General features: G+C 43.9%; 5 protein-coding genes across 6 annotated transcripts; 1 reads left to right on the top strand and 4 right to left on the bottom strand.

The window, feature by feature from the left end:
• Positions 1 to 185: 185 nt before the first annotated feature.
• On the bottom strand, positions 186 to 5684 carry msto1 (misato mitochondrial distribution and morphology regulator 1). Of its 2 annotated transcripts, none has more exons than XM_070984271.1 (14): positions 5495 to 5684; positions 4283 to 4412; positions 4072 to 4141; positions 3790 to 3865; positions 3538 to 3595; positions 3289 to 3442; positions 2814 to 2928; positions 2505 to 2639; positions 2237 to 2389; positions 1730 to 1861; positions 1464 to 1648; positions 1269 to 1373; positions 1057 to 1169; positions 186 to 961 (listed from the first exon to the last, which is right to left on the bottom strand). In XM_070984271.1, the coding sequence occupies exons 1-14, from the start codon at positions 5576 to 5578 to the stop codon at positions 702 to 704; spliced, it is 1770 nt and encodes a 589-aa protein (XP_070840372.1). In that variant the 5' UTR covers positions 5579 to 5684; the 3' UTR covers positions 186 to 701. The 2 variants fall into 2 exon arrangements, with proteins under 2 accessions (XP_070840372.1, XP_070840373.1); XM_070984272.1 differs by having other exon boundaries at positions 195 to 961; positions 3289 to 3439.
• A 1040-nt stretch (positions 5685 to 6724) lies between these two features.
• On the bottom strand, positions 6725 to 9604 carry apoea (apolipoprotein Ea). Its single transcript, XM_070984895.1, has 5 exons — positions 9562 to 9604; positions 8780 to 8930; positions 7691 to 7978; positions 6908 to 7130; positions 6725 to 6808 (listed from the first exon to the last, which is right to left on the bottom strand). Exons 1-5 carry the CDS (start codon positions 9602 to 9604, stop codon positions 6725 to 6727), a joined length of 789 nt encoding a protein of 262 aa, XP_070840996.1.
• A 2418-nt stretch (positions 9605 to 12022) lies between these two features.
• Positions 12023 to 13113, bottom strand: LOC139345989 (apolipoprotein A-IV-like). The gene is made up of 3 exons (XM_070984896.1): positions 13074 to 13113; positions 12839 to 12989; positions 12023 to 12602 (listed from the first exon to the last, which is right to left on the bottom strand). Exons 1-3 carry the CDS (start codon positions 13111 to 13113, stop codon positions 12023 to 12025), a joined length of 771 nt encoding a protein of 256 aa, XP_070840997.1.
• Positions 13114 to 15427: 2314 nt separating this feature from the next.
• LOC139346179 (apolipoprotein A-IV-like) lies at positions 15428 to 16367 on the top strand. The gene is made up of 3 exons (XM_070985126.1): positions 15428 to 15467; positions 15567 to 15717; positions 15806 to 16367. Exons 1-3 carry the CDS (start codon positions 15428 to 15430, stop codon positions 16365 to 16367), a joined length of 753 nt encoding a protein of 250 aa, XP_070841227.1.
• Positions 16368 to 16787: 420 nt separating this feature from the next.
• On the bottom strand, positions 16788 to 20814 carry tomm40l (translocase of outer mitochondrial membrane 40 homolog, like). Its single transcript, XM_070984633.1, has 10 exons — positions 20748 to 20814; positions 19408 to 19625; positions 19171 to 19238; positions 18988 to 19080; positions 18795 to 18896; positions 18602 to 18707; positions 18359 to 18481; positions 18191 to 18267; positions 17903 to 18005; positions 16788 to 17523 (listed from the first exon to the last, which is right to left on the bottom strand). Exons 2-10 carry the CDS (start codon positions 19622 to 19624, stop codon positions 17384 to 17386), a joined length of 1029 nt encoding a protein of 342 aa, XP_070840734.1. The 5' UTR covers position 19625; positions 20748 to 20814; the 3' UTR covers positions 16788 to 17383.
• Positions 20815 to 23772: the final 2958 nt, after the last annotated feature.

Here is a 23772-nt window from a genome sequence, read left to right as displayed (position 1 = left end):
CTTTTTTTGTTTGTTTGTTTTTTATTGGCAACAGATTCAAGGTCAGTGAGGCGGGTACTGATTTAGCTTTTAACTACGTAAACTAATTATCTAATCGTAGGCAGATCATCGTCACATGTCTAAAACTGACTGCCAAAATTATTCCAGTTTTGCAAACCATAAAGCAAAAGCACAAAGCGCTTGTTGCTGTGTTTAAATTGTTTAATACAAAACTGACATTTAGGGTTTTCTGGCAGCTGCTCACTGTGGTGATGAGATCAGCTCTTTCCAGTATGATGAGAAAACGTTAAAGTGCACTTTGTCAAAATCTGTGCTACTCTTTCAAGTGAATTAATGGTCAGATGAAGCTGTGCCCAAAACAGAGGTGTGATAACTGCGTCTCTTTACGTAAATACAGTCATTTTATAGTGAACACTTGGTATAAAACACTTACAGATAAACAGTCATTTGCAGAAATGTAAGTACAGTCTGATGATGCTACATCCATCACCTTCCTCAATACTACACGTTCCTCTGGGGGTTTAATCTTCCCTCATCAGTGTCCTGCAGCTCAGTCTGCGTCTCCTTTCTCTGCTCTCTGGTCCTTCAAACTGAGGCTCAGCTCCTCTTCACCTCTCTGTGTGTGCGAGTGCATGCATGTTGGTAAACAGAGCAGACAGGCTGATGCCAGGTCAGCAGTCATCAGCCTAAGACAGCCACTGTCAGTCATCGTCATCCTCTTCTGAGGAAGAGCGCGTCACCCCGCCGCTGTCGTCACGGTAACACCGGGCCAGAAGGCGCAGCTGCTCCAGGGCCTCCTTGTAGTCGGATATTTCGGGGCCCTGGGAGAGGAAGCTGGGGGCCACGCGGCGGATGTCGAGAGCGCTGGTGGCACAGTGCAGCTCGGACAGCCACGGGCCGAGTGCAGGACCCGACTGGAGGGACGTCAGGACGGGCACAGAGGAGACAACAGGGGCCGGGGCTGCAGAGACAGACAGAATAGTTTATAAAACCATCGAAGCTACAAAAATGAGACCGGGAGAAAAAGGCAGATAGGAGTAAAGTAAAAGCACTCACTGCCAGGCGGGGGAGGCTGGCTCTGCAGGAAACCCTGAGCGCCGAGAGACTGACTGAATATCTGAGGGAAAGGAGGCGTCAGCTTACTGGGAGAAGACGCCAACTGCAGAGCGCTGCGAGAGAAGAGTTGGGTTAAAATATCTCATTTACTGTGAAGATAGGCAAGTGCGATGATTTGTCAGTTCACAGCATGTGACGGCGTGGGGACTCACAGAGGCGCTGTGGGATAGAAAGATCTGATGTAGGCGGCCAGGACGTCTTCACCACTGTGGAGGCTGTGCAGAGGAGTGGGTGGTTTGGTCCCTGGAGCCAGAGAGCTGATTGAGAGACCAAAACATGACAGATTTGTGTAAAAATACTAATCGTTTTACAAAGTATTGAGCTCTAATTTATTCCTATATTCTGACCTGATCAGTCTCTGGCCCTCAAAGCCTTTGAGTGACGCCCACTGGCCGTAGCATCGACCATCACCGGCTTCAGGGCAAGCTGATAGAGGTTTCCATGGCAACGCATCTGCGCAGGCACTCAGGGCATCAGGGAGAGAGCTGCCGTGCATCATGGGAAAGGGGACGGCACCATAAGCAGCCACCACCTAGAATTTACATTCACCGTAAGCTCAGAGTCTCCTCCACAGAGCATGTCAAACAGACGAGGAGGGCTAACCTGCACTCACCTTTCTCCCAGACACAGCCAGTGTGTCTGCCACCTGCCACATGGGGACGCTGTTGTTCCTCATCCTGTAAGACAAGGTGAGGGCATCCAGGGCCAAAGCCAGGACGGAGCTGCTGTGGTACCACAGCGAGGGCTGGCCCACAGGAAGGACAGTGACAGAGTCAGTCAGTGGAAGTTTACATTTATTCACACAAATAACTGCACCTCTGAGTCTTCAAATGTCCATCATGTCTAAAAATCCAAAAGAAAATTGATTCTGATGCAGTTTTAGAAGTCTTAACAGTGTGGTGCAGGCAGACAGTGTTACCCTTCTTTTTATTCCCATTCATTATCATCATGTTACTTGAATTTATGCATTTAATTTCAATCTAATTACAACAAAGTCAATTAAAATTTCAAAATAAGGCCATGAAAAGGTCTTGAGAGCATATACTTGATGCAGTGGAAGCTGCTGATCACCACATATTAGTCTAACGATAATACGGTGATAAAGGGAAAAAAAGCTCACATCATAAGTTAGGTAGGGGAACGCTGTGGGGGAGGAGGGTCGCCTGCCTAGTCCTCCACGCAGGGTCAACGGGCAGAAGAAGGAGCTGTTACTGGCCAGGTGGACTGTCCCTAATGTGCAGTTTAATTGGTGGTAGAGGTCCTTCACTGGAGTCTAGTGAACAGAAAGAAAACATACAGAAGTCCCTTTACAAAACGTCTGCTTTTACACAGAGCAATAAGATAAAAAAAAGCCACAGAGATACTGAGCAGACTGAGGTTTGACTCACTGAATTTGGGTGACTGACAGGTGCTAACCCCCAGGTTAGGATGCCTCTTCCACCGTAAGAGTCCTGCAGCATCTCTGTGACCTTTGACCCCAGGCCAACGAAGCCATCAGCCAGGTCACACAGAACCTGGAAACCCTGAGAGAGAGAGAGAGAGAGAGAGAGAGAGAGTGAGAGAGGAACAAAAGAAGAAAAGGAGATGTGTGAAGAGGCTGTTAGGAAACAAATTTTAACCCATCCACTGATAAACTGAAATGCTACATCTTTTCAATACAATGCAGCACAAAGTAATCATTTACTGTGATGACTTACCTGAAGATAATCACACTCCTCCACAAAGAAGTGCAGTTTGTCCTCCAGCTCCTCGAGCAACGAGCCCTGCAGGAGAGCCTCCCCCTGGCCAAAGGCCTCCAGACGGTGGGCCTCCCTGCACACCCACACATACACAAATGTAAAGTTGCTGATCCACACTTAACCCACTAAATCTAACACAAGAAAATCCACCATTTAAACGGCTTAAATAAGGAGAAACTTTTAAACAGCTGTGAAAGTCAAAGTAAAGCCCACAAAGAGAAGTCTGTGATTGAGGCACATATCTGCAGAACATCTGCCATCTACTGGAGAAAAGCAGGTACTGAGCTGTCTGTGCAGGAGGCGTTTGGAATAGTTTAATACTGACGTACTGTTTATCAATAACTCAAGCTTTACGTTTCTTTACCAGGAGAAAAACTATCATGAAATCAACTCCCAAAGCTTTCCCTCATTTTCTCCAGTTTGTGCACTTTACCCATCGTGGTTGTACTGGTGGATGACAGAGATGGTGCGAGGGTGCAGGTGGATCCTGAGGAAGTCAGACCACACCTTCACGCTGCCCTCCAGCCTGTAGGCCTTCTGGACTCGAGCCAGCTGGCTGTTCACAGTGTCCACCCTCACTGCACCTGCTGGTGGGAGAGTTTTCAGAGCGGTCGCTGCTGCGCTGGAGACAAAATCTTGTTTATCGTGCAGAGTTCAAAAGGTTTGCCGAGGTTTTTCTTACCCGAACACTGGGGCTGGGACCTGGAGTAAAAATCTGCTTCAGCCAAGATCTCCCCTTTCTGGAGACAAAAACAGCTGTGAGGACAAAGCACTTGACCTCCACAGAACAGAAAATATATAATCATACCAAAATCAAAACTCTCCACAGAGCAGTGAAAAGACAGATGTGACTCAGCATTATTACAAAACACTTGGCATCACCGTCTCAAGACAAGACTGATGGGAGATGCTGCGTTCCACCATAAAAACTCACGTCCAACTTGTCCAGATCTTCAAGGAAGGAGTTCATCGCTGGAGGACTTTCTTTGTGCATCATGAGGCTTCCCTCCCTGAGAGACGGAGCACATTTTAACATCACGACGACAAAGAATCCTCAAGTGCAAAGACTCTTCAATAAGAAAGAAAGGAATCCAATATGTCCGTCAATGCAGGACCATGTGAGGACTGTTGTTGTTGAACAGTACTTGATTATGCCAAATCATGTCTGTAAACACACAGGCAGCACTGTACACACACAGACTACTCTCTTACACACCATGTGACAGCAGAGGTGTCTTTGCCGGGGTCATACAGACGTCCCTCCTGCCGTAGAGTCCGAAGACTTCCTGTTATAAAGTGAGAGCAGAGCAGAGTGAACGCAGCACACATCCTGCGCGTGGTTACTGCATGACAATAAATGACAAATATAAACTCACTAATAAAGTCATTAAACCAGCACACAAAAAGCACGTCACAGGAGATGTTACCTTTGAGATCCATGGCGATGAGGCGAGGTGTGTGCGTGACCTGGCCGCCCAGAGTCTGTCCTTCGCGAAAGACGACATCGCTCTGGACGTCCCCTGGTGGCGTCTCCGGATCGTACGATAAAGCCGCATCCTGCAAATGAGAGAGTTATCATCAAATGTCAAATCTGAAGACAACTCTCAACTAGCAGACCAATAAGACTGATAAGCACCTGCATCACTCTGCTAATCCAACACATCATCAAACCTCCTTCAACATATCGAGCATGTTGTTTGTTTACAGCTTTGAGCTTTGGACAGAAGGGACAGTTCTATGTTTGCAATGTAAAGTTAAATCAAGGTATATTGTTTTCTGACAAATGTTTCACCACTGCGATGGTAACTGTGTCTTTACACGGTCATGTGGGCTGGATGCCCAATTTTATGCGCATTATAGAATAAACAACTTCTTTTGTACAACTACACCGTACACAGGAACCATCACAGTATATATTCATGTGCATCACCTGTACACCCTGTTCTTACCTGTCCATAACCAGATCTCATTAAGCATATACATCCACTGCATTACTGCACAACCCGTCTGCATCACAACTGTACACCAGCATACTTCAGGATATTACCTATATTGTTCCATTTTATTCCTTAAACATATATATTATTCCTATATTTACACTTCTGCATATTTAAGCTTCTTTTTCTTACTTTATTGTGTGATTTTCTTCTGTCCACATTGTTTGAAGGACAAGAATCTCGTTGCCAGCGACTGCTTCACTGTGACTGTGTCCATATGAGAGACCAGATCAACATCTCCATCATTTAAACAGTGGCTAATGTGCGTATGTATCTAAACCTACTTTAAGCTATCCTGTGAATGGATTCTAATGGACAATCTCACTAATTTATGTCTACGAAAAATGTGTTTGTCTCATCTCATTCAGACTGCTGACACGACACTTCATAATTAGCAGCTTTAGCATCATAAATCCTGGTGGCTAAAGCTATCTTTATGTTGTAGCTCCTGTGCGCTAACTTGCTTTTATAGCATGTCCTCGGTTTGTTAAAATGACCATAAAACGCACATTCATGGTGGTGCTATCATTAGCCATCACCACAGCTCAGGCAGAGACGGACTGAGGTCTCAAAAGTTTGACAACACACGCAAAGCTAACGCTAGCTAGCTAGCTTTACGCTACACGCTACGGCGTTCCTCACCTGCAAATTCCACCAGTGAGTCCCCACAAAGTTTGAATAATGTCCCAGCTGAAGAGTGATGACTTCTCTGCAGGGGTTACTCATCGTGACGGGATTCAACAGTCAAGATAAAATATGAAATTCTCGGCTTTGTACATGATGGACATGGTTTAGAGATGACAACACTGAACGGCGACAACCTAAATATGCCTCAGTAGATCGGCTTCTGTGATTGGCTTAAAAAGATTCACGAAGAAATGTGATTGGATGCGGAAATGACGTGTAGATAAAGTGTGGTTTCACCGTGCCGTAGCTTCACGTGCCGTCTCTGCAAGCTAGTCTCCTCAGTGTGAAAGATAAAGAAGTATGACAAAGTTTTCTAAAATGAAAATGAAAAAGGACGATTTCATGTGGATTTTCATGAGCAAATAGTTAATTGTGGTGCTATGACAATATTGTAAAAACGGTTTGTGGGTTTGTAAAACTGGAACGTATCAGGTCAAAACAATAAACTTTAAACCACAGATTGATTTATTGACATGACATCATTTACATGATTTGCGAATGGGAGTTGAACTCTGATGTGACAGCAGCCATTGAAATGTTCTTTCTATTGTTCTACTGAATTATATATTTCTATCTAATAAGCATGTGGCATAGTCAGCAATGATTTATGTCATTTAAGTAGCTCCTTGATTATTTCCTTAACTTTGTTTTGTTTTTGTAATATTTTCTGCTGCTTTTACTTTGAAATGATCACAGAGAAGTAAAGTCATATTCATATGACAGATGGTGATGATGATGATGATGATGATGATGATGATGATGATATGAACTAGCTGAGTTCATCCAAACGACAGCAGGCGGTTTCACACACACATCACAGTGTGTTTGAAATTATTCTAATTGCATCAGTTTTAGTTTGTAGAGAAATAAAACAATTTTCACATTCATCTCCAGAAGTGATGTTTTCAGATCTTCCAGCTGCTGCTTTGAATCTTTGACATGTGCAAACACTGGAGGCGGTTTAGACCAGAGGACTTTCAGACACCAGAATAAAGGAACATTTTGATTTTCTACAGATGTGAGCAGCTTGTTTTTATTGATTCAGAGACACATGCGGACAGTGGTGGACATTTGTGATAAAACACAGACTTCCCCTTTTAAATCTGAGTATCTTTACTCATTTCAGGAGGTTTGGATACAGAGAGTGAAGGATAAGCAGATAGTCCAGATGTTTGATTACAGGGTTTACATGTTGCCATTGAACATGGAGACAAAAGACTGAAACCAGTCCTTCGCCTCCTCCACCTTGTCCTCCATGATGGAGCGCATGTCTTCAATGCTGTTCTGCCACTTCTCCTTCATGTCCTCAGCCTTGGTCTGGAACCTCTCCCTCCAGTTCTCAGCGCTGGTCTGGAACCTCTCCTTCATGTCCTCAGCGGTGTTCTGGAACCTCTCCTTCATGTCGTCAGCGCTGGTCTCAATCTTGTCCTTCATGGTCTCCATCTGCGACCTCAGCAGATCCTGCAGGGTGGTGATCTTGGCCTGGGCGTTGTTGCGCACCTGAGCAAAATAAGGGTCGAAACGCGTCCTCATCTCCTCTATGTTGTCTGAAGTGCGGGCCTGAAGGTCCTCAAAGTAGTCTGCAACTTGTCTGAGAGAAGAGTAAAAACATCAACCACAATTTAAAGATATTTAGACAAAAATTAACTCCCCCTTAACTCATTAAAAATCCCCAAATAATAATATGTTTAACCAGGATCAGTACAGAGGACATGATTGTAGCCTCCTCGTAGTCGTAAGTCTGATATAAATTAAAATCTGTTCATGTTTTACTGTCTTACAACACTGAATCAAAGTAGAAAAAAACTGATTTACAGAAAAAAAAAAGAATGTCAAAGTGAAAGTAGATCTCTAAATTACCTAAATAAAAACTAAAGCTATAAAACAGTAAAACAGTGCATCAGACAATCAGAGACACAACGATAAAGTCTTTGATTCATTTCCATTCCAGCTTTTATCAAGATGGACACATTTATGGTCTGTAGTTAAGAAATGTTGTAAAACATTGACTGAAAAAGAGGAAAATTGAAACTTTTCTGATTTTTTTCTCAGATAAAACAATTTAAAGTTCTCATGAGTTCAGTTAGCAGAAGTCAGAGACACTGGCCCGAGTTTCCCATCATCCTCTCTGCTGCGGTGGCTTTCGCTCACCTCTTGATCTCCTGTGTGTCCTTGCTGAGGCGTTTCTTCATCTTGCGGGTGTAAGCGGAGATCCTCCCCCTGACGTCGTCGGCGTTCTGCTCCATCATGGTCTGCAGCTCCTCGCTGTACTTCACTATCTGCTCCCTGGCCTCGCTCATGTGCTCGCAAAGTTTGTTGGTCATCTTCTGCAGGTCTTTGGACAGACGCTCGGCGGCCTCCTGGGCGTAGGGGGCCAGCTTGGTGTACAGGTCGTCTTTGTACATGGCCAGCTCAGCCATGCTGTCCTGGATCAGGGTGCTGTCAGTGGGATGAGGAAGATGAGTTTGAGCATGTTTTTGGGTGTTTTTGTGAAGCATACAGGAGCCAAAGGTGGCAAGACTGAACATAAAGCTCTCATTCAAGATGATTTCCTTTAAAAACGTACAAATAAAGCTTTGTCAAGTCACAGACAAAGATCGATCTACAGGAGCAAGAATCAGAGGATCTGAACTGAAAGTCTGAGGGTGGCTGAGACTAAACCAACAGAAGTCCAAAATAAGACACCTGAAAAGTGGACTTGAGAGCAGGTCGCGCTGCAGGTGTCAATCAGCAGCCCTTTGCTCGCCTGTGCTGACAAACCTCCTCACACTCAGACTGTGTGTTGTGTAACCAAACGCATGTCTGACAGCATCATGTTGAAGCTCTTCAGCCCAACAGTCCGACAACAGAGCTTCAAGAAGCATGAGGATCATTTACTGACAGTGACAGTCGCAGCAAAATACTCCATCAGGAGTGAAAGTCCTGCAGGTATCATATCAGCAAAAGGGACCGAAAGTACCAAAAGTCAAAGTACTCCTTGTCAGTGTTTAATTATTATATACCATCAGTTATCAGTTTATTATGCACTTTAATCTTAATCTCCTCTGTCCTGCAATAAATGTGACCTAAGATTTTTTTATGGGTCTAAATGGCAAATAAACTGTGTACAGATGAATGAAAATGTGATAATCTCATGTGATTCAGCCTCACTTTTGGAGTTTAGACGATCCTTCACTGGACTAAAGGTGAAATGTCAGAGGTTTCCCTGACGTTAAATCGGTGTGACACACATGAACTCACTCCAGCTCTCTGCTGATCTGGGAGCTCCTCATGCGGCTCACCACTTCGTCCGCCTTCGAGTTCAGGTCAGTGAAATAATCCTGAAAGTTGTCGACGGTGACTTCCCAGCGGCTCTTCCACTCATCCTGAAACAGACTTCTCGCTTGGCAGCCTGTTTGGATGGAGACAAACATCCCAAACACTTACTTTTAAAGCTTTTACATGGGAAAAAAAACAGGGTGGAGGATGTTTGGATATCTGATGACAGATGAAACGCCGTCTCTGAACATAACAAGTGTCCTTTTATTCTCTTCAGCTCTGAAGGACAAGACACTTTGTAAAACCTGGGACCTGGGTATTTGGACCACATGGACACTGAGTGCCTGTATATTATTATTATTATTATTATTATTATTATTATTATTATTATTATTATTATTATTATTATTATTATTATTAGTGTGAGAGACCTGAGGATGCTGTACTTTCAAAATAAAAGCTCCCAAAGAAGCAGCAGGTTGGTGATCTTTGCCTGGACGGAAGCAGAAATCTCAAGGTGCTTCTTTCTTTCTTTCTTTCTTTCTTTCTTTCTTTCTTTCTTTCTTTCTTTCTTTCTTTCTTTCTTTCTTTCTTTCTTTCTTGCTGTTTTTGGCTGTTCTTCCTTTATACTTTTAAGTGTTAAGTGTTTATTCATTTTCTTCTCCCATACTTCTGTTATGCAGAATAAAAATTATTGTAGATTTTAAACAATAATTTAAAATTTCTATGTTTTTTGTGCCATTGAGAAGACGTTTTGAACTCACCTGAGAAGACAGCCAGCACAAGGATTACTGCAAAGACCTTCATGATGACCAGAAGTAAGGACACCTGGAGCATCAGATGACAAACCAGTTAAAACCATCTCAGCAGTGACAGACAGGTTTCAGTCACTCTAACAGTGAACTTACACATAGAAAAGCGCTTCACGTGTTGAACATTAATGAATCTTTTTCAGCTCAGATATATAACATTTAAGTCTGATCATGTTTGAATTGTTGACACATTTGTCTTCTTGAGTGATGAATGTGAGCTGTTATCCACTGCTTTAAAATCAAAGACGAACATAAACATTTCACATTATTTGACACAGTTACAAACAAATCCCTAACACAGCCATCACCAGGGAGCAATGAGCTGGTAAAGACTGATAGAAATGTTGTGACTTACCTCAACGATCCTGATCTGTGACGTCTGTGAGATCGACTGAGCTCCTCACTCACTATTTATACAGTTCAGGTGGCGTGGATGCGATCCAACAAATGTCTGGAAGATTGCTGACCTGCGTCCGAAGTTCCCAACATGAACTGCGTTGTTGTCACCTTTTATTGCTGTGTGTGTTGTTTTGGCTCCACGTCGCACACTGAAAGTACACATGCAAACACAGGGCGGTAATTAGGAACACCCAAAATATCTGATCAGAGTCTAGACGAGGTTAAAGCCTCTGATTGACGAGTGGAACAGTTTGATATCAGAAATAACAGTTCAGGACAGACCCCTGAATTAAACTGTCTTCTTTCTGCTCATGGGACTCTGAATTTCGCACTCCCTCTTCTGTCACAGCCACAGCGGCATTGATAGCGCGACAGCGAAAAGGCCAAAGGTCATTCTGTATCATATCACTGTCCGGTTGGTCAGGTTCATAGTCTGCTTTAACAACCGCTGCCTGCATTTATACGGCTTTTATAAGATGGGACACTTTCCAATTAACTGCATTCTGTACAGATCGGGGTAATCGGTGCACGGTATCAGTGTAGAAACTGTTCATAAAACCAGATCACTGCTGCTGCTGCTGCTGCTGCTGCTGATAAGAACATAAACAGACGTGCCCATAGAAGGAGATTTGTGGCAACATGTGCTTTCAGTGCATGAATATGCACAAGTTCAATGCTTTCTTACTCCCTCACTGGGTCACCGGGTCAAAAACAGACGTGAGATGATAAACAGGATATAAAAGCAGAATAAAAGCATATTTCTTCCTCACAAAATACTCTAATTTGACCTCTTCAGATCTCTAAAGGTCATTTAAATAATAAGAAAATTATTATTATGATTTTATTTCTGGTTTTATTATTTTTCGTGCAGCTGCAGCTATTTCAAGACTTTTTGGCAAGAGGAGGGGTCATCCTCATCCTCATCCTCATCCTCATCCTCATCCTCATCCACTCACACAACCCTGAGGAAGGCCACAAGCCAAAACACTTTGGTCTGACAATGAAGTCATTCTTTATGCTGCCAGTTTTTATGCTGCGAGCCAGAAAAAGACTCTTTGTTAACACAGGAGCATCAACATCAGGAAGACGTTATAGTGGGAAAATGATTATTATAATATACAATATTTTTCAAATTGGTTTTTAATACACGTGATTCTTGGAGATGCAGCTGTTCCAATTTTGGCTGCTGCTCTTTGTTTCTTGACCCTCTTTTTATTTTGCACAGACTTTCTGTGTTGGATGATTTGCTATCGACAGAATTAGTAAAGGTTCATTTGAAGGGGCGAGGAAAACCAAAAGCACACCAGAGTGCAGAAAGTCGTGATGCATTTATGATGAAACACTCCTTTTCTAGCATGGACGGCGCCTGCATGGCACTGCATTACGTCTTCCTCCCCATTGGGCAGTTTATCCTGTTTTATCTGCTGCAGAGGCAACTTTGCAGGAAGGACGTATCTTCACACCAGCACAAGTGGAGCAGAGCTGTGAAGTCAAACAAACTGACTCAGAAATGTCAGTTAAAGGCAGCAAAATCTATTTAAAGTTTGCTAACGTCAGCTACTATTAGCAGCCTGTAGCTGAGTCTATTGAATGGAGCAATTGTGTGTTTTTCTGCTTATGAATTCAACTTTTCATTTGTGAGGAAGAAGTTTCTTCTCTTTATTGTTGGGATTATCTGTCTGATGATAAAAAAGTGACATTCTTGGATTTATAGCTATTTTTCTAATTAGGTAAATCCTTCAAATACGAAAACAGTCACAACACAAAATACATTTAACATATTTATTGTTGTTTGTACAGATGCAAACTTCTGGTTGTAAACAGTAACACAACAGAGGAAATACTGACATCATTCAGAAGGACGCCTGTGAGAGCATCTTTCATCAACATAAACACATAGAAAATGAGGTATTGCACTTTTTATGAGTCCCATTAAAACCATCGTGATTCAACACGGATACCTGATGATGAGACATGACAGACAAATTCAAACTGAGTGTAGACATGAGTCTGTTTACTGGGTCATCTTAGTGAAAGACTCCCACAGAGCCGTCAGCTGCCTCTTCATGTTCTGGGCGTCAGCGTCCAGTTTGGCCCTCAGCTCCTCTCCGTATGGAGCCAGGTTCTGCTGGATCTCCTGGGTTTTCTGGGTCAGCTGGGTCTCAAAGCTCTGGGCCAGGGGGACCATGCTCCTCTGAAACTCCTCCAGGCTCTGATCCATCTTCTCCTTTATCTCCTCGGCGTAGGGAACCATCTGGGCCTGCAGCCTGTTCACGCTCTTATCCAGCTGCCCCTTCAGCTCCTGGCTCTTCTGCAGCAGGACGGCCTTCAGGGCCTCGGGGTCCATGGTGTTAGCGTAGGGAGCGGCATCCTTCTTCAGCCCCTCCACCTGCCTCTGGAGGTCAGCGACCAGCTCCTCGGCGTAAGGCTGCAGGTGGACCCCCGCGGTGGTCAGATCTTTCTCCAGGCGGGTCTTCAGCCGCTTGGCCTCCTGGGAAAACTTAGACATGAGGTCCTGGGTCAGAGGAGCCACCTGAGTGCGCAGAGTGTCGGTGAGCTTGGTGATGGCGTCGGTGCTCTCGGAGACGAGGATGCTGCCGAGACACAGACAGAAACACAGACCTGTTAAACTGTCGTTCTTTCTTCAGCTGAAACTTCCAGAAGAAAATCACAAAAACAAAAAGTCAGGAATTGAATGGAAATGTTCATTTTTAAAGGCCTCAGAGAACTTTCTCATTTAGCTTCTTAGTGTGAGTCACAGGGATCGTTTGGTGTTACAGAGAAAGACTTAAAGACTTGAAGTTTCAGGGGCTTTAAGAAGTCCTCTTACTTCACGTCCTTGCCCAGCTGGGACCGTCTGATCTGCTTCAGGGAGTCCTCGGCGGTCATGGTCACCTTGGCAACGTAGTCCCAGAACGCATCTTTCACCATGTCCACCTGCTGCTTGGGCTGGTTTTGCCACACAATGTTGGCATTGCAACCTGCTGAGAAAAGATGTGAAAGCATTTATTGTCACACGCTGAACACTGAACACTAACAACAACAAAATTCAAAAGCTTCCTCACCAGTAAAAACGGCGAGGGCGAGCACCACGAAGACCTTCATGACTGACACTGCAGCGGAAAAGGAACATGCACATTTAGCTCTTTGTGGTCATTCTTCATTTATCTCTCAGAACCTGTGCAGGGAAACCCTCCTCCTGGTGTCTTACCTGTGTGGACGTTCAGTCAGTGAGCTGTTGATCACAGTGTGTGTTCTGCAGTATATATAGGCAGCCGGTGGTCTGGAGGGAGCACAGGAGTAAAGTCCAAACGCAGAGTGCCGTGCTGTCACCGCTGCTTCCACATCACAGCAGCGTTAACGGTGAACTGTGAGGGGCGACGATAACCCCGTCTGATGAAACTCCACCTGCTTTACACCTTATCTCTTTGTGTCATTAGATCAGCTGTCAGGGCAAGATTTCTACCTATAAAGACGTGTTTGATTTTTATTTGATAATAGTTGTCATGTCTGTCTTTATGTGACACTTTCTAGATCTTTTATCAGTGTCTGTGTGTACAATGTATTCCTTACACTGTTGCATTGTGGGGAAAAAAAAGTCCTCACAATGTAAATTGTTACATTTTAGGATGAAGAGGGGGTATGGTTAGGGTAACCCTCCAGGAAATTAATGTAAGTCTATGTAATGTCCCATAAATTCTGTATATGCGACTGTGTGTGTGTGTGTGTGTGTGTGTGTGTGTGTGTATGTATGTATGTATGTATGTATGTATATATTATAATGGCGTTTGATAAAAAGTCACAAGGTTGACAAAGTTATTGCATTTCACCCTGAGGGGGACATCACCAAATTTCATGCCAGCGAAGCTTCAACACTCATAAACAGCAGCAGATAAGAGAATGAGGCTGTTGGTGTTTCACTCTGTTGTGACATGCAGTACAAATACTGCGTTGTTTCGGCTGACTGCTGTAACTGAAGAAGCACAGAGTAAACAAACACATGATTCACCTCAATGATCTTAACTTTCTGTGGACAGACGCGTGTTTATAGGTCAATGAGATGTGAGCAGGACTTTGATCCTGATGATCCATCTGACCTGCAGATTACCTTCGCAGAGGTATGTTGTGTTTCCTTATACAGCGATTCTCTCCTGATAGGATGGAGGAGCTAAAGTCTTCCTCTCAGGGGAAACTGCTGATAAGCATCCACATGTTTTCATATGACGCACACAAAGACCTTGAAACAAATTACAAGGAGAAGATCAATGCTGTTTTATGACAAGATGCACACAGGTCGATCTATCGTTTCAATGATAAATGATAACCTGTCTGCATGAGGCCTTCAAGGAACACTTTTTGTTTCCTTTATCATTTAAGAAAATGTTAATATTTTTCACACTTGAAGCTTCCAGAACTGCTATCATACTTTTCTGAACTTTAACCCACAAGTTCACACTAACACCACCCAAGCAACCTTTAAACGCATATTAACAACGTACTGCAGACGTCACTAACGTGTGGAGTCACGACATCAGTAGGATTTCTGTAGTTTTACTTCAAGCTGCAATGATGAATATTTTTAAATTGACGAAAGGTTAAATGAAGCTCCACAGAGCTTTTTAGCACCTTTCAGCTCATTGTTTTGGTTCTACAGCTCTCAAATTTACTGTTTTGTTCAGTCCCAGTGCTCTCATCAACCTCATTTATACCTGTCCAGCACCAAGAGACTGTTCAGACTGACATAGTTAGTGACTAGTTAGCATCTGGCAGCTAGAGAGCCAGATGTTTCCCTCGGGAGTTGGTGGAGACCAAAAATGGAGCTAAAAGGAGAGTGAATGTGACGTTCGTCTGGCGGCCTGAAACATGACTCCAGTGGGACGCTAACGCTGCTCCGTACCTGCTGGATGTGCCATTTTAGCCAAAAAGAAAAGTCTCTTAAATGCAGCTTTAAGGTATTATTTTCTGTATATTAATTTGTTATTTTCACATTAAAGTGAGCGCATTACTTCTTCAATCAAAGCCTTTGGAAACCCTTTTGCTCAGTCGTCACTGTCTTCCGTGAACCTGCTGCACATGATGCTCTCACAGGAGTATAAACCAAAGCGTAACCCGGTCAGACGCCGGAGAAAATGCATCACAAAAAGGCAATGACACTTGAATTATGACGTGGAGTGACAGCAGTGACAAGGACACGTCCAGCGGGGCAACCAGAGAAGGACTTTACACTTGAGGATGGCTATAAAACCTCTGAACGTCCACCTGAACCACACATCAGACACAGAACGAAGAGACGAGCTGCCTCTGAAAAGTAACACCTTTTATTATTAGAACTAAATCGCTTTCATCTTTCACAAATTTTACCCATTTTTTCTTTTAATTCTACATTTATTTTCTTTATCCAACAGAGTTGAATTCAATCATGAAGGTCCTCGTGGTTCTCGCGCTTGCTGTTTTCTCTGGTGAGTGAGTTTTTGCTGATGAAGGAAAGTTGGATTCATGTAAACCACAATCGCTGAATAAATGTTTGGTTTCCTCCAAATTTGCTGTTTTATCCACAGTTTGCAATGCCAACATGCTGTGGCAGGAGCCGCCCAAGAGCAGCCTGGATGTGGTGAAAGATGCTTTTTGGGACTACGTCGCTAAGGCGACACTCACTGCTGAGGACTCCCTGAAGCAGATCAGAGAGTCTGAGCTGGGACAGGAAGTGAAGTAAGAGTCATGTGACACACAAGCCTCATGACTTTAGAGATGAAACTGCATGTTTCAGTTTAATAACAGTTTTTTTTCTGTCTTTCAGTGCCAGGATCTCTCAGAGCGCCGACACAGTGAACCAGTACGTTGTTACTCCTCTGACGCAGGACTTCATGACTCAGTTCGCTCAGGAGGCCGAGCAGCTGAAGGCCCGTCTGGAGAAGGACATGACCGCCGTGAGCACTAACCTGCAGCCTTACGCCGAGGAGATGGTGGCGCATCTCCAGAAGCAGGTGGAGGAGCTGAAGAAGGAGGCGGCCCCCTACGCTGAGGCCATGGACCCCGAGGCCCTGAAGGCCGTCCTGCTGCAGAAGAGCCAGGAGCTGAAGGGGCAGCTGGATATGAGCGTGAACAAGCTGCAGGCCCAGATGGTTCCCTACGCCGAGGAGATAAAGGAGAAGATGGATCAGAGCCTGGAGGAGTTTCAGAGGAGCATGATCCCCCTGACCCAGAGCTTCGAGACCCAGCTGACCCAGAAAACCCAGGAGATCCAGCAGAACCTGGCTCCATACGGAGAGGAGCTGAGGGCCAAACTGGACGCTGACGCCCAGAACGTGAAGAGGCAGCTGACGGCTCTGTGGGAGTCTTTCACTAAGATGACCCAGTAAACATGACCCCAGATAGTTATTTTAACTTCAGCCAATGCGTATTTATTAAATAAATATCCACCTTTACACAATGTGTATTTTATTAAATAAAAATGTAACAAACAAGTTCAGTCTTTTGGTGTCTTAATCAGCATGAAAGACAGTTTTTCACACCTTTCAGTCCAGACTGTGGGAAGGATTAACAGCATGTTGCTGTGACTGGAAAAGTTTCTCATGTCTTCATATTGAGAGGGTTTTATTCCCCATCTAATTTTATTCTGAGTCTTTATGTGCATTTTATGTGAAGCACTTGGTGCGTGTATGTTGTCCTGAAGCACTTTGAGCTGAATTTGTTGTGAAAGATGCTACAAATAAAGTTTGTTTATTATGATTTATATAAACTCACACTCCAGCAGAGACAAAGGAAACGACCAAAGACATGTAGCTTTTGTAAGAAATGGTATTTATCAGTTTCCAAGAGGTATGTACAGTTCATATATACCGTTCCATATGTAACATAAAAAAGGCAACACAACAAGTGATGGACTGTGAACGTGACATGCAGTACAGTATACTCCTTCCTGACAGCTGCTCAACTTCTCTGTAACCAATAAATCACCTTTGAACAAGCAAATGACATTCATTCACTGCACATCAAGACAGATTTTACAGTAAAAAAAAACAAGAGTAAAATTCTAAACAGGAGCGACAGGCACTGAACTCAATGACAAAAACAGAGCTCTGCAATGTCTCGTCTGTTGGTTTGTGTCGAGAGTCCGCAGTCAAAGAATTCCTGACCGATCGCGTTATGAGTTAAACTTCTGATCAATCAGGTGGTTCATCTTACAGGATTAAATGCATTGGATTTACAATATTACCTCGTAGTCAGCACATTTGATGAAGCACAATCTGGGAAACCAATAACATGACAATGGCCGAATCGGGTGACAGATTGAGTTGATGGGACATGTACATGGCATGGTCTGTTCGTCCATAGTGAGTCTGTCCGTCTGCGGGTCGATAACCCGCCGCTCAGTCTAACCGATGGTGACGCCGAACCCGCACTGGAACTTGTTCTTGCGGTGGTTGAGGAAGGTGCAGAGGACCAGAGAGAGCGGCAGCGGCAGCAGCTTCTTTTCTAACGTCGCACCAACTATCCAGTTACTGTCTAGTGAACCTGAGAGAGGAGCAGGTAGAATATGAGATGGGTTTAAATGTAAAAAAGGACACGTGACACTTCATAAAAACTGATAAAAACATCAAATTTCTGCAGATATGTACGCCTGTGTGCTGTCCTGTTTATCATCTGTAAATGAGGGACCAGTACAACATTTTAGGAAATCTGCTTTTTTGCTTTACTGTGTGACAACTGTCTTGGCTGGATGCATAAACACAATCAGGCTCAAAATCACCTGCTGTTAAACACATCAACTTCACAGCTAACTTTTTCCATTTTCCTCTGCATTTTACATCTATAACATTCATATTTGCCAGGTTAAAACGTAAAGACTCACAGCTCCCTACGCAGGATTCACAGGGGTTTATACACAGCGTACCTTTAAACTGTAAATTGGCTTTAGGCACATCTAGCTGGTAGCCGAACGACACGCTGGTGTCTTGCATGCGGGAGCTCGCCTCAAACTCCACGCCGACCTGCAACTGTTCAGAGCAGCAGACAGTTAGACGCTGATGGATGCAGATATATGGAAAATTCAAAAAGCACAGCAAGACTCCACAAACATGAAAACACAGCAGGGAGCATTTACATTTCATCTAATTATTGGCTTCACTGCACCGTTTACATCCTATTCTAGTCGATTCTGACAAAAAGGCAACAAACTTACCTGCTCGTTGGCTTTGTGATAGTATGAAGCATGAGCGCCCGCCGAGCCGAGCGTCAACGTGGCGATGTAGTTGCTGCCTGTACAGAGGAAGTTTATTCAGTATTATTGCCTCATTGTGCACAGGCGAAGTGGATCCAGACGACGCGCTTACAATGACCTGAGTCTCACCTGTGTATCTGCCCACTAAAGACATCACTGTGCCTTCCTCTCCTGGCCTGCGGTGGTAAACCAGCTCCCCTCCCAGAGCCAGAGACGGCGTTATGGACTGGAGGTAGTGTGTGACAACAATGCCTGACAGGAGGACAACAAGAGGTGTTCAGGATCGTTTAAGGATAGAAAGTGATTTTAGTCTTTGGCTGACGAAACGGTCACATGACTGCAGACTGGATCCATGAATGACTGAAGACCTACCAGAGCCGAGGAGGACATCTGGGTTTCCAAGTGTTACTGTTGCAGTGAAATCTTCTCCCCTGATCTCAGCATCACCTTGCCAGTTCACAAACTTGTTCTGCTGTGTCTGAGGACATGACAGATACAAACATTATAACACAACTGACTGTTGTGGTGATACCAAAATATTTTCAGAGAAATGTGGGATCTTTACCTGGAAGGCCACTTTGGATCGTATTCTGCTGGTGATCTGGTGGATGATCTGGGCGTTAAGGCTGCCAGTGCTGTCCATGTCTCCCACCATGACGGGAAAAAACTGAGCAAAAAGAGCAAAGCATTTATAACGTGGTTCATCTATAAAGACAATAAGTCGTCTTACAGATGGGATTCGCTTTACTGCAGCGTACCTCAGCCGGACCCATCTGCTTTGCTCCAACGTATGTAGCACCAAACCTGTAGGAGGACTCTCCCATGGTGCTCAGCATCACAGTGTGATTGACCTTAAAGAGAGTTTGAAAGGACACAGTTAAAAATGCACCTTTGACACATCTGCAGCTCGCTCTCTTTGCTCTGATCCACAGCAGACTGACCTGGAAGTGGTTGCTCAGGCCCTTGTTGACAACAAGCCGGACGCCTTCCATCTGCATCGGGAAAACCTCTAAGAAGGTAAGACACAGGAAAGCACACCTTTAAAGTGCCTGTACCAAGGACATGTTCAGAGCTCCACAGATCACATTTCTACTTCTACCCACTCCTGTTTTATTAAACCTATATTCAAGAGTAACATTTCTTACATTCTTCAATCTTCCTCAATTGTCTCCACTTACCTTTGCACTTGCGATGGCACTCATCAAACGCACCCGGGTTCGGCAAAGGGTTTTCTGCCTCCTGCTGCTGTCCTGAGGCTGCATCGGTGGGGGATATAACTGAGGAAACCGGAGGCATCCCAAAGCCCGGCGGCACCGTCAACCCCGGGATGGCGGCGGCACCAGCAGAGGCTGGCGGTGGAGGGTTGGGGGAGCTGGCAGCCAAAGCACTGCCCATTCTGGCAGAGAGAAATTAAAGGATAAAGCAAGAGAGGATGAATGACTGACTGGGTTATAACCAAGACCAGCCAGACCATCAAAAGATGGAGAGATCTGCAAGAGGAGGAAGCAGAGGTAAAGATATCCCGTATGGGTCCAGCCACAAATATTCTGGATCCTACATTTCCCATGATGCAATGCTATGGTCTTTCAACAGAGCTCTCATGCTTGTTAAAACCCATGTGTTTCAGATTCTTCATGTCCAATCTGTAATGCAGACCTTCAGTTAAAAAGTAGAGTTATAAATGGTCTACAGTGCAGCATCCATGACACAGATGGGAGAGAAGAACCTGACAACTGCAGACAGCTGTATGCCTGCAGGGCTGACCACCTTAGGGTTAAACACTGCGCTCTGAGAGTAAAGCATTATATCCGTTAATTTATGGTTTAATTAGCCTGTATGACTGATTAAGGAGAAAAGCACTTCTATATTGTTAAAAGTAACGTCAGATATAACCAAACTGTTAGAAAAAAATTCTGTTGGTTGATTCCCATTTAACATATAAAACATATGCAACAAGAGCAACAAACCCTGATGACATCACCAGAGTCAAAACTTCGTCCAGAGCAACAGAAGATATAAAACAACTGGCTGATTAACGCTTACCTTGATGAGTAATCTGAGCTTCATGAGTTCAATGGCTGGAGTGCCCCTTTAACCTTTCACTCAGCTCAGGCTCATTCATCAAGTTACAGCAGCGGCACGTAAGAAACGCGTGCTAATATTAATAAACAATAATATTATGTAATGTAAATGAATAAGAAAACAGCCACCGCGAACTACTTTCTTTATTAGCTGTTGCTTTTTCATGCTTTGAATGAAACCTGCCTCATCTACAAGCCAGTATGAAAAGTTAGCTATGCTAGCTCGTTAGCCGTTTACTGCAGCGGTTACTGGCTGCTTGCTAGCTTGTTAAGCAGCTGACTGCCTTAAAACACACAGCTGCCGCTGGTGGAGGAAAAGAGAGACCATTTTGTCACATAGTAACAGCAGAAAAAACTAATACGGTGCTAACGTGGTGATAATATTTCCAGGAAAAGCTCTTGTTATTTAAAACACATATGTAACGTTAGCTACTCACGTTGTGATTTTCAGAGGACGATGCAGCCGGAAGTTGAATTCAGTGGCACCAAGGAAGAAGATGCGAATGCCGCTAAGGCCCGCCTATTTTCTCAAAACAGATTCTGATTGGATGATGACCGTGGCCGTTAAGAAGCGATTGGCAGAAACACCTGACAATCATTTATTGTACGCGAAGAATCGAAGGCGTGACTTTATGTCGATTACATCACGCCCACACTCAAACACTATTTGCTAATCGAGATGCAAGAGTTGCAGAGGGGCGGGATTTTATATCCTCGGGTTACCGATTGGAGGAGAGCTGATGGCGTCATCGGCAGGCAGCAGAGCGGGTGTAGTGAAATGTCATGAACAAGTAGCGTCAAGGTCAAACGGCAGCCTGAGGGTCCTGAGGCGAAGGCACAAAGCTCCCAAAAACACAGTTTATTGCATTTGAAGCTGACGCAGCAGCTCCGCTCAGGAGTCACAAACCTGAAGCCTCGTGTAAAAACTGTGCAGCTTTCACACTGAAACATGGCATACTCACAACATTTGAACAGTACAAACACACAAGTATGAAAGTGTGCAGCCAGGTCCTGCTCACCTGTCCTGAGCCCACCGACTCACCCCATCTTGGCTCCTCCTATAAATTCTGCACATAACTGTTCAGGAGCCCCACCTGTCACCTCCTGTCCAATCATGCTGCAGAGCAGGGACCGGTGTGGCAGGAGGCGAAAGGATGTGGAGGAGTGGAAGCCAACAATAGTCCCAAATGAAATAAGACACAGGTAGTAGACACAGAAGTAGATTGATCAATATCAATAATATGTATTTGGTACCTTTTTCTATGCATACTGATGACAGCTTCAGTACTACCCAGAAATCAACAGTAATCCCATGCTGGATATGACACAGCCCCAGGTCTTCTGTTTATCAATTAGTCACATTATTTATGCACAGCCATCATGTATGCACTGTAGTAAAATATGTTGAGGTTTTCAGGAACATGCCGACACAGGGCCACAAGAAAACATAACTCAGGGCTCAGCTGATCCTTTACATTAGCAGCTTTTTCCCCCAAAGTGACTTAAATTCATTCAACCTAAAGCAGAAGTGTGCATTCAGTGCTACTGTAGACTCTGATGCTACCAATTACTAAACAAATACACAATTAAATTACCTGGAGCTTGATAATCCAGCATTAAGATGACAAAAACATTGGACAGTGCCACATCCTCTTTGAATCATCTGACAATGTATAAAATACTGAAACAGTGAATAAAAAGAGACACCAGTCGGCATAAATTCAAGTTCAATTTATTGAATTTTAGAACCCCTGCATGTATTTCCACATTACAACAGTAGAGGACAGTAGAGTGATTAACACAAGTTGTTCAGATACTTTGTGCCTCTTCGTGTGTTTCGTAAGGAAAGAAAAGAAAAAAGCAACAAAGATGAACTATGAATGAAAAAACCATCCGATCGTCACTGAACGTTATTCTAATGGCACGGAAAGGAAATCATGGACAGTGAGGGAGGAAAATGAACAGACATCCCAAACTGGGAGTCTGCTTTGAGGTTATTACAAAATCCTGTAACTCACTGGAACCTGGGGCTGAAGATTGTTTTGGGAGAGGCCGGACCACCGAGGTACCAACGAGTGCAGAGAAGACCGAGCTGAAATAAAACTGACTGCAGGATAAACTGAATTTAAAGTACGAGGGATCGACTGAACCAACATTTGTGTGAGCCACTTTAGAGTCACTGTATTAACACTCCTTCCTATCGTCATATAGAGGAAACGCTGTGGCACCTTTTACCTCCAGCTACTTTGAAACGAACTAAAAAAATGAATTTGAGAGTCAATTTTCGAGGCTCGATGCCACTGTTTTCCATCCACGTTGCAGAGGAAATACTGCTGTAACTTCACCCTCAGCTGACTACGACAAATTCTGCTGAGGTCATCATTAAGTTTGGCTGAAATCACCTGACGCGCGGGTGAGTCTACGTTAGTGCAGCAAATTAAGAGATCCAATTCAGTTTAGCTACGCACGGTAGATATTAGGGGCAGTGCAGCCTTTAATGCTAGTTTTAAGTCAAGGTGATGACATTTTTTTTCCACTAATTTAGAATTTGCAGAATCCCCAAACTGTCATTTTGGACCCAAATCCTCACCCATTCCAATTATTATTATTTTTTTTTTTTACAGTCCCCACCCGCACCCCCCCACCCCCATCAGCACTCCTCACGGGTCAGAGTGCACACACAGACGAAGACGCCTCGACAGCAACAGAAGACACAAATCAGCCGAACCGCTCAACATTCATCACGAGCTCCTTTGTGAACACTGACGCACAGCTGAAAGAAAAACGGCTGAGCGATGCAGCTCCGCTCATCTGCTCTATTCATGCTGAACAAATGTCATTATTTTGACTGAGACTGTGATCACGATATGATTTGAGGAAATGATCATCTTTACGATTATTCCCATTTTCACTGACACACATTAAAACGATCAGCGTGTGTGTTTTTTCAGGGATCTGTACCAAACCAAGAGCTTAAGTCTGCAGAACACGATGCGTCGGACATGACCTCCTTCAATGACACACGCTGCCTTTAACAGTGAGCATCCTGTCATTAGAGAATTGCAGCTGGCACATTGTGATTTTAATTAAAATTTGACTGATTGTTCAGTCAAAGTTCTTTTGTATATAAAACTATTCCTGCAGAAGTGCTGAGCTCTCAAAACACCAACTTACAGCCGTTTCTAGCGACTGTTCTGAGATCTGCACAATGAATTTGGTGAGTAAAATGTGATCTCAAGTGACTAACAAGTGGCTGGAGCTACAAAGTTGTAATAAAAGGAAGTTCTTTAAGGGGTCGAGCGTTTTGGGAGCCAAAAATCTGGGATGACAATATTTATTTAATTCAGCTGTGAATGTTTGCGTGATCACAAAGGATGTCGTGGAATGACCGTCAGGGATGTGATCACAGACATAAAACAAGATAAAGAACAGAAAAGTGGAAATTTGTCATTAGAAATGAGA

Source organism: Chaetodon trifascialis, chromosome 17 (genome assembly GCF_039877785.1).
Source record: "Chaetodon trifascialis isolate fChaTrf1 chromosome 17, fChaTrf1.hap1, whole genome shotgun sequence".
Taxonomy (NCBI): domain Eukaryota; kingdom Metazoa; phylum Chordata; class Actinopteri; order Chaetodontiformes; family Chaetodontidae; genus Chaetodon; species Chaetodon trifascialis.
This window is presented reverse-complemented; position numbering and strand designations above follow the sequence as displayed.